At 38.4% G+C, this 10,388-nt stretch overlaps 1 protein-coding gene across 3 annotated transcripts; it reads left to right on the top strand.

Annotated features, from left to right (window-relative positions):
- The first annotated feature begins 6,584 nt into the window (after positions 1-6,584).
- On the top strand, positions 6,585-10,178 carry MS3_00008219 (uncharacterized protein). Of its 3 annotated transcripts, XM_051216572.1 has the most exons (6): positions 6,585-6,745; positions 6,781-6,947; positions 6,981-7,035; positions 7,070-7,743; positions 7,779-7,918; positions 9,402-10,178. In XM_051216572.1, the coding sequence occupies exons 1-6, from the start codon at positions 6,613-6,615 to the stop codon at positions 9,646-9,648; spliced, it is 1,416 nt and encodes a 471-aa protein (XP_051063934.1). In that variant the 5' UTR covers positions 6,585-6,612; the 3' UTR covers positions 9,649-10,178. The 3 variants fall into 3 exon arrangements, with proteins under 3 accessions (XP_051063934.1, XP_051063935.1, XP_051063936.1); XM_051216573.1 differs by having other exon boundaries at positions 6,781-7,035; positions 9,402-10,014; XM_051216574.1 differs by having other exon boundaries at positions 6,781-7,743; positions 9,402-10,003.
- The last annotated feature ends 210 nt before the right edge of the window (positions 10,179-10,388 follow it).

The raw sequence follows: 10,388 nt of genomic DNA, 5'->3' as shown, positions 1-10,388 counted from the left end.
TGATGGTGGATGCTTCAGATAAAGCAGTAGGCGGTACCCTTAACCAACTGGTTAAAAACGCCTGGAAACCAATTGCTTTCTTCTCAAAAAGACTCGCTCCAGCAGAGACAAGGTATTCTACCTTCGGGCGAGAACTTCTTGCAATCTACCTAACCATTAGACGCTTCCGACACAGGTTAGAAGGCAGGGAATTTATAGTCTTTACGGATCACAAACCACTAACGAATGCGCTAAGAGCGAGAGCTGATAAATACTCACCTCGAGAAGTCCGACACCTTGACTATATATCACAGTTCACAAGCGATATCAGACATGTCAAAGGTCAGGACAATCAGGCGGCAGATGCTTTATCTAGACTAGAAATGAACGTGCTACAGCAGTCTACAGTAAACTTCGAGACGTTGAGAAACGAACAAGAGCAGGATCTAGAATTACAAAACCTGCTTAAAACAAACAATTCAAGTCTTAATTTAAAACAGTTCCCATCACCTGTCGATGGTATTCCAATCTACTGTGACACGACCAAGGCAATTCCGCGACCTTTCGTTCCCAAAAGTATGGGAAAGTTGATATATAATAACTTTCATTCTTTGTCTCATCCTGGCGCAAAAGCTTCAACAAAACTAATCAATGCCAGATATATATGGCCGAATTTACAGAAGGATGTACACAAATGGGTTAGAGAGTGTTCAGCATGCCAACAATCAAAGATTAGTCGTCACACAAATTCACCCATAGGTGTCTTCTCGCAACCAGATGCACGTTTTGCCCATGTGCATATCGATTTGGTAGGTCCTTTACCACGTTCAAACGGTTTTAATTATCTTTTTACATGCATAGATCGATTTACCAGATTCCCTATAGCCATCCCGATAGCGGATATCAAAGCGGAAACAGTAGCCAAGGTTTTCATGCAGAACTGGGTAACCATTTTTGGTACACCCATAACAATAACGACTGATAGAGGAGCGCAATTCGGATTCGAACTATTTAATAACTTGGCTAAACTTCTAGGCTCCAATAGGATACGCTGCACTGCATATCATCCTCAGGCTAATGGGATGGTAGAACGTTTTCACCGTCAGCTAAAAACCGCCCTTATATCTCACTCAAACCCCAATCAGTGGACAGAATTCCTACCATTAGTTACGTTGGGAATACGAACATCTGTCAAAACTGACGCACAGTGTTCAGCTGCGGAACTGGTTTTCGGAACAACTCTGAGACTACCCGATGAATTTGTTAACCCTAATACTAACAGTCAAAAACTTAATTTGGAAAATTATGTAGATCAACTACGGGACCACATGTCTAAACTTAAGCCGATTAATACTCGTGAACAATCGCGCGCCGTATATATACCCAAAGACCTAAGCAATTGCACGCACGTCTAGATAATATGTGACAAAATAAAAGCACCACTCAGTCCTCCATTTGAAGGTCCTTTCAAAGTCGTCTCAAGAAAATCTAAATATTTCGTGATAGAAAAACATGGAAACACCGACACAGTAAGTATTGATAGGCTAAAGCCGGCTTATTTAGATCATGAAACACCATACGTGTTGTTAGATCGTTTAACTGACAAATCCATTGCGGAATCGAAATGTAAAGATGATAAATCTTTACAAATGACTAAAACGGTTCGCTGGGCACATCCAATTAGTCAGTCAAGGATGTTGACAGTATTGGCTGCAGGATAAAATCTAACCACGTAGCTAATCACACCCTGCATCTACTTAAAAATATTTTTTTCCTCATTCCGCCTCACCGACAACTCCCCAGACCTTTTACCTTTGATATATAAGTCTTATGTTAAATATTTTTTTAAATACTGGACACATAAGCTAGGTATTCCGAAACGATGGCTGAGGATTTTAATCAAACTCATACAACTAACACTGGCAAATACAACGAATTCAAAAAGCAACCCAGGCGAGTTTTATAATTTCTTTTTCTGGTTAATTAACTATGTTGGCTGTACTTCTTATATATTTATATACATTTTTCACGTAGACTGGCTATATATATATACCATATGAACTACTCCTAAAAGTTTTCGGTTGAGGATATGTTTAGTAGATTGATACGATTAATACTACTATTAATAAGTAGTTTTCTAGACAAAACATTTTGGATTAAACCATGGTCAAGTACTTATTAAAGTTCTCATCATTTTTTTCATGTTTAGGAAACTTACGTAATGACTTAACCAGTTTTCCTGCAGCATGCTTTTTAGTGTGATCATATAACCCATCTTTATTGGCAATATTCAGATTTTTTTTAATTTCTGACATTTAAGAATCAATAACCGTGAAGATATAGTACAGTGCATTACTGTAAGGTTACTATGTTAGCCGCATTGATTCCACATACCTAATTTTAAACACAACTTATAAGGGAACTGTTTAGTAATCATGACATTGAACTGACGATATGAATATCACGACTATGCTAACGTTAAACCAATTATTATTAGTGGCCCATACAAAGTTCTGGAACTTAACATTAGCGTAATAAAAAGACATTTTATGTCAATAACTGATATATATATATATATATATATATATATTCGTTGGTTTAAATATAACGTAAAATGGAAATTCACTAAACTTGTGGGTTTTTTTTCTATAGTAATAATATTAATGTAAACAAAGCACTTTGATGTATCAATCTGTCCTCTTGTCATTTTTTCTCTCATATGTGAGCGACTTACGGGCAACAAACATCGTATTGAAGGTGGGTCTGGTGAACAAAAACGCAGGCCCCACACGCATTCGAACCTCTGCCCTCCTGAATGCGAGACCGCGTGCTTAGCCGTTAAACCACATCAGACCACGAAGGGAGTGACTTCAATCTTTCCTTACACCAATTAATCACTCATAATACTAATGAGTAATAGGACTCACACACTTCTGAGGTGCAAACCAATTCGTTACTTGGATGAATTGACGAAATATTGCTTCAATATATCATGCATACCTAAATCAAACCAGAAAAGGGTATTTGACACAACTGTACTTGATCCGCATACTCTACACAATTTTTTTTGCTTCTTAACCGCATATTCTTTTCCGTTTTGTGGAATACTCTGATGCACCCTTGGTTACGCACCTAGTTGTTAAAGACGGTCATCACAGGCTCAAGGTCATGCGTTTGATCTATTTTGTTAGAGTCCAACTTCTAGCAAGCTCACTCTTTTACATATATGCATTACAAAAGAGTATATTTTTTTGTTTTCATGGTTTTTCGTGCACAAGATATCTACACTATGTCTATTTCCTTCCAGAATACCAATCCGTTCTGGAGGTCAAGCACTTACATGGAACCGAACAATTATCAATTACATTTATGTATTTCCATTTTGTATCTTATTATTTTATGCAGGCAGTGGAGCGGTTCTTCAGGTTTGCTTGATTTTCACCATTACCTTTGAAGCAGATTCTTCTTTACCTTTTACTTGAGGGCGACTCAAGAGGCAGGTGAGTAAACACCTGATAGCCGGTCTGAGCATGGAAAAATCGTACCTCACCAACATGGTGTTGGGTAGCCCGCTCGCGGCACTTCCTCAGATATTCTTGTTCCACATTCTCACACTTCCTCTTGAAAGCATGCAGCAAACCGTCAGCGATATTTGTAAAAAAAATCACATGCTACAAAATAAGATGACAAGCTAGTAAATGAAGAGACATCCATGGACTATCGTTGACAGCGTCGTTCGTCACTGATTGTAAGTCAAACAGTGAGCGAGTTGATAATTTTCCCTTGGGATGAGAAATAGAACTAAGGTGTTTTCGATAGATAGGTTAATCGAACCGACGTTCCTACGGAAGTCGATTCCAGGGGGAAGCTAATGTAACAGCTTAGGTTGGTTGGTTAAGAGTTGACCCCAAACAACCAAGCATATGCCAAAACAGTATTGTTCAAGTATTCACTCACTTCCTTATTTTGTATAAGCGTTATATTCCCTATTATCTTATATTGAATGTTGAGAGCCTTTGTTTGTCTGAACAGATAATCCCACGCTTCACTGTGACTGCGCGAAGATCGAAATAAAGACCTATTCACTACTTCTCTGGTTTCTTCTATCAATAGCACGAGGGTTACCTTAAGGCACGAAAAAGTCATGTATATGTGGGGTAGGGTACCTATCAGGGATGGTTTGATTATTCAGTCGGGGGCACTCTCCACACGGACGCCAATCTTGGTCTTTCTTTTGGTACCATGTTTAACGGCGAGGCCCAAGGACTATTGGATTATTTAGTAATCCCAAGTCGCATCATGTGTTCAAATTCACTCTTAGCTGTCTGCAACTTTGTTGGTGGTAGTCTCCTCTCTCTCTGGCGCGAATGGGTGGTCCGGTGATAGTGATGTGATGTTGCGCACGGTGTGGGTCACATTCTTTTCGATAGTCTATTTTCGTGATGCATTCGTATTCTGCCAGTATGTCGTTGAAAACGTTGTTCGCAGGCTTCATTATTCGTACACCATGGATTTCATAGTCGTTGGAATGTGTACAACCTACCTGTGAACATGTATTTGAATCTATTAATCTCTTCTTAGTCATATCTACTAACAAGTTGTACTCACTGAGGAAGTCGGCTCCGAGGATAGGTCGTTGGACATGAGCAACTTTGAAAACCTATGTAAATCTTCTGTGGAGTCCGAGGTCTAATATAAGTGATTGTTCACCGTACGTTTTGATAGTTGATTCGTTAGCCGCTAATAGGGAAAGTTTAGTGCTTGTTGTCTGTTTTCTGCGGGAGAGATGGGGTGGGATGATGCTGATTTCTGCTCCAGTATCGACTAAAAAGTCCGAGCCAGAAATACGATCCCTGATATCAGAGAGGCGGTTAACGTGTTGGACAGCAACCGCCGCCGCCATTACTGTCTGGCCACTTCGTTTTCCTTAGGTTGTTTGTCCTAAAGTTGCACGGTTTAGTGCAACGGCGTGCTTTCCCACCATAATTCGAATGATACCAACAAATTCCGGCTGCCTGTTTGGGTGACTTAAGACGATGTCTGGATACTAATCTCTTTCTGGACATAGATCTGGCAGGCCGAGAATGAATAGTGGCAATAGTTGCCTGTAGCGATGTTACCTGTTGTATTAACTGTGTTATTTGATGTGGGATGTTAAATGCGTCGCTCGTGCCTTCTCTACTTGAGGATTTTAACGTATTGACGCCGCGACTGTCGGGATATATTTCTATCATGTTATCGGCCATGTCTGCTAAATCATCAAGACTGACAGAGGCTCCTGATATACTGAGGATTTGTCTGACGTTATGTGGTAACCTTTGTAACCACATCTGTTTAAGTAACGCTTCGTCTAACTTGTATGAGCTTGCTAGCTGTCTCATATGTCTAAGCAACTGTGAAGGTCTTCTGTCCTCTAACTCGCATGTGGTGAGCAGTTGCTCTAAGCGTTTTTCGTCAGACTACGATGTACGGTGGATTACTACGGCTTTTATTTTGTCATAGGGGTTCATTTCCGGTACCTAATCAATCAGGTCTCCGACTTCTGCCGCCACTTCTATCTGTAATGCTCCAACAACATGGGCATATTTTGTCGTTTGTGAGCGTATGCCTCTCGCCAAAAATAATGCCTCAACCCGTGCAAACCAGATTTTGGGATTATTAACACCTTACGTTCGTAATCTTAACTCTGAAATAGCGTTGATCGAGCCTAAAGCATTATCTTCTGGTTGTGAAGAGCTTGAGGGGTTGGTCGGTGGACTATCTATATCAATGAGTTTACCAGGAGAGTTAATAGTGGGGAAAAAATAATGGAGTGGCGTGGCAAGTAGTTATATATATATATATATATATATATATATATATATATAAACAGTAAACGTCTTTAACGAAATCGAGGCTCGCCAAATAATTGTGGTGGACCAGGCGATATATAAAAGCAAAAAGTATCAACAAAGTTGATAAAGATCAACAGCAATGTTAATATATATAAGTTAATCGTTACAAATACAATAAAAAATTGGGACTTTACTTAAGTCCAGCAAATTGATGCGTGTTCAGCTTTAGTCTGGTACAGTAAATCCACAATTATAAATGCTTGGTATTTCTAATCGGTTTGACGAACTCTCCAATAGTGTAATCCAACGTAAGGTATGGTATATTCCCACTCACAGTCTATAAATGTAAGTAATATTTGACTTAAATATCATTTAACTCAATCACAAACGATAATAGAACGAGGGATATGTATGTAGCAATGTATTTGTTAACAAGCCACAGTGTCACGCTATGTAGTTGCACAACGGAAAGGTGTGTTCAAGGTCATTCACTAAAGCAACACGTACAATCATTTAATGATAAATATACATACAGTGAAAGGTTGACAAGATAAATACAAATAATATTGAAAACTATTTACAAAATAAGCTTGTCAGTCATATCTCCATAGTTTTAACGGGATTCATGAAGAACTGGTACATGAATTTGTACAAAATAATTACAAGAATAGAACACAATCATTATGTGAAGGAAATGTTTTGTTCAACTCTATGTATGCAGCAATTCACATTTTCCAGGGATTTTGTTTGTATCACTTCATTCTGCTAGCGCTCTAGTCAGTCTTGACCTCCATTTGTCATGAATGCGTCGGACTTATCGATTATAGGATGTCGCGTCATTATAATATCTAAGGCTAAGATAAGATATGAGGGGAACCTTCACTCCATAGATTTTGACACGCCCAATGAACCCGTTATTACTCTTTCAAAGGGTACTTAGTGTTCTTTCTTAGTTTCATCATTACAGTTTGGTCTTTTGGCACTGAGGACCGCCCTTGTGAGCGACCAGTTGCTCCTCGGAATGAAGAGTATAATCAGGTGGTGTTTCGTGGCCGGGATCTAGACGATGTACGTGTCGTGCAGTCTTCTGTATTTTTAAATGAAGACTCAGCAATCGTTAGTGCAGCACCTGGGGTATGTACTTTCTGTACTTATTTATGTAACCAGTCTGCTTTGTCCCACCCTCCTGGACTCCCAGTAAATGAAAGTAGAAGTCGCTTGGGTGGGTTTTCATTTTGTTACTCTATTCCTTGTAGATCTTAATCCTAGTCGTGTTTCTACTGGATGCTCAGAATTGTCTCTCATACTAGCATCTCAATCTGTCTCACTTGATAGCCTTAATCAGAATATTTACCCGAACAATTCTTCATACCAGGTGCCTGCAGTTTGTTGTCGGCCAGCTCCTATAGGGACCGTTCATGTTGATAACCACCAGATTTCTGATACTCGTGGCCAAAGACCATTTGGGAATAAGCGTAGCGACATAGACCCAGGGATTTTTAACACATCTGGAAGAGAAGGTGCAAGTTCTAGGGATGTTCAAGAGTCTGGAATAGGTACTTCTAGACATCGTGCTGTCTTAGGATCTGGTGTGCATAACGACTATCCACAGCCATGGGCTAATCGAGATCAAGTGGGTAAAAAGGGTGACACTCACAAAAATACACCTAGTTATTATCAGGGGCATGATTATCCAAGAGACAGACGCGGAGGATATAGTCAAAAATGGTCAACAAACCATCGTGGCTCCAAGGGTTCTGGGCATACTCATGGTGGTTGGGGTGGTTGGTCAGCGGATGGTCATGATTGGCCTAAGTTCAGGTCAAACGTATCTACAGTAAATGAGCACACCAACTTTTCGGTAGAATATGACTATGAAAGAGCTAACGCAGAACTTGCAGCTGAGTTGGAAAAAATAACGATCAGCACTGTAAGTGTTGGATATACTGTGATTTCTGTTTCTAGAGAACAGGTTCGTCAAGTACTTCCTTCGACAACGCGGAGAATAATAGGAGCAGCACAACTGAAGATGAGAACACGTGCTATGATAAGTTCAAGTCGTTTTTCGATACTATTAGTTCCGAAATGATGGACCGCGCAAATGGGTAACTAATAATTTCATTTGAAATTCTGAGTGTGCGAAGTATAGCCTTGCTTCTTTTTATTTTAAAAATATTCCTTCAAAACAACGTGTTTTGTCAGTTTTTTTATGTTCGGAAGTATCTCGATACCTGCCGTAAACTACACAAGCACCAATTCGATAGTTGAATTTAGTTTGTATTCACAACCGATCTAAGGATTTTATAGTTTCCTTACTCTTTGAGTTTCATTTCTCGAGAATAGGGAAAATAGCTGTGTTCTAAACTTTCATACTTTCGAAACACTATATATATATATATATATATATATATATATATATATATATATATATATAACGGCCGTCGGCACTGTTAGGTTTCAAGCAACATCAGCGTTGAAATTATTCTAAACTTGAGTACATTCCACTAATCTTTTCGACTTGAATTCTCACAGTACCTTTTATGAGCGTATCATGCCTTATCGATAAAGTCAAGAGACAATGACCATTGATGTCGAGATATCTGATTTTCAACTTTAGGGTTGGCGACTAAAACTTTGCTCTAGTTTAGTTTGTGTACTTGGATAATGTATTTTCTGGATACGCGAAGTGAGTGCATAAATATCTGTTTTGTTGTCGAATTACATAAGACTGTTTTACAGCGCTGGTAACTACAACTAAATTCACGTACATGCTTAACATTGTTAGCGTAAGTATTTTGATAATAAGCCGTTAACTGTAAACAAAGCAAATCCCACCTCTCAGAATTAAGTTACTAGTAACATTTCAAACTGATATAAGCCTCCAAATATTTACAACTAACTTTGTGGGACTAATTTTCGTGGCAGTCAGAAGGTGGCGTTGAGATCATACGTGACTTTTTATCCCAAGTCTTATTCAGTTCATTGAGTAATATTAGTAATCTATTACATCTAGTATTGCAATCCACTGTGTAGCTCTCGTGGGGATCGTGTCATGTACTGTGAATAGAATATGCTAGTAGTTAAAACGTATGTGAATATTGTTGTTCTTATTCAGTCAAGTTTGGAGTTTTGAGGTTTGGTTCACTTAACACCCGAAACATGATCATTTTCCCTTCCCAACACTGCTGATTGTATTCGTTCATTCATAATATAAAATTTTTTATAAGCCAGGTGTTTTAGTCTACTCAGTAGATATCGCAACCATAACATTTACTACGTTTACCCTAACGATTGGCTTGATTGGATATGATTAACCTAAAAGGTATGATAACTGTGTCTAGAGCGGAGTATTCTAAATTTGTTAGGTTGTTATACTTAATTTTCAATTTTTATACTTCTGTTTATCACTCTAGGGTTTTTGTCTTGTTTACATGTTTAATATTAAGCCTATCATAGTCACAAAATCATATACCGGTTATGATAAACTAGATGGTTTCCGTTTGTTAGTACCTATTAGTCTGTTATTCGGTATTTCTAGTTGGTTTTTGCCTACTGCTTGCTAATATAACGAAGTCGTGCTTTATTCAGCCTAAATCCCCAAGGAATGAACAGACGGTACGAGAGACTCCTCAATTCAGCAACTTTTGGTACTGTTCCACAGCAGTATCTCAGAAGGACAGGATATCACAATCAACGTTCTTTTGGATATGGCCAAAAAAGAGGGGGTAATTCATCTAGTGGTAACTTCTGGCGATCTAGTGGTACTGGAACCAATAAGTCCCCATTCTCCAATTTATCAGACACACCTCTTCCAACATCTGGACGAGCTGGTTGATATGGGTCTTGTACAATTTACTGCAAATAATCACTTCAATACGAAACTCCTTGATACAAAATGAACGACCGGTATTCAAACTTATCTCGGTCTTTGCAGATGACTTACTAGCTCACGTTTGTATGGGACTAATTTAATTATTTTTGATTGACTAAATGCATACTGTAAAACTAGTTAGTGCTTCTGTTGGTATAATACTGTTCGAAATAGAACTGTTTTGTATTTAAACACGGTTGCGTTTATTGTTTGTTGTAATTGCTTTTCGGTCTGACTGTTGGTTTAGTCTGAGCAGTTTACATTTTTTGAAATATAATCATGTAAATACCTGTTTTGCAAATATATTTGAAATAACTAATTCAGTGATCATTGCTCGTACACTTCTATGATGTTAATTGTATTTTTCGTGCTATCATTTAGTTTAATTGTTTGCGAAGTATTTAGATATTTTGTTCACTGTTTGTAGACGTGAACTAGTAGAAAGTAATCCGAGCTATTCGTAAGTTGAGCGAGTTATGCTCTCTTTTAGTCTGTATTTTATCAAGCTGTAATAGATGACTGTTGGTACGGAAAATGTTTTTTTGGGAAACATAGTACTAGGTTTCAATAGTCCTTTTCTAGAGAGACTTTAAGGCAACACGTTTAAACTAGGTATTAGATTACAGGTGTCTGCTGGCGTTCTTTTGGTTGACGGTATGGTCTTTATATTTGGTTTTTTCCTACCGAACAGCTGGTTCTAGTTG

The sequence above is a fragment of the Schistosoma haematobium genome (assembly GCF_000699445.3).
Source record: "Schistosoma haematobium chromosome Unknown HiC_scaffold_506, whole genome shotgun sequence".
Lineage (NCBI taxonomy): Eukaryota > Metazoa > Platyhelminthes > Trematoda > Strigeidida > Schistosomatidae > Schistosoma > Schistosoma haematobium.
This window is presented reverse-complemented; position numbering and strand designations above follow the sequence as displayed.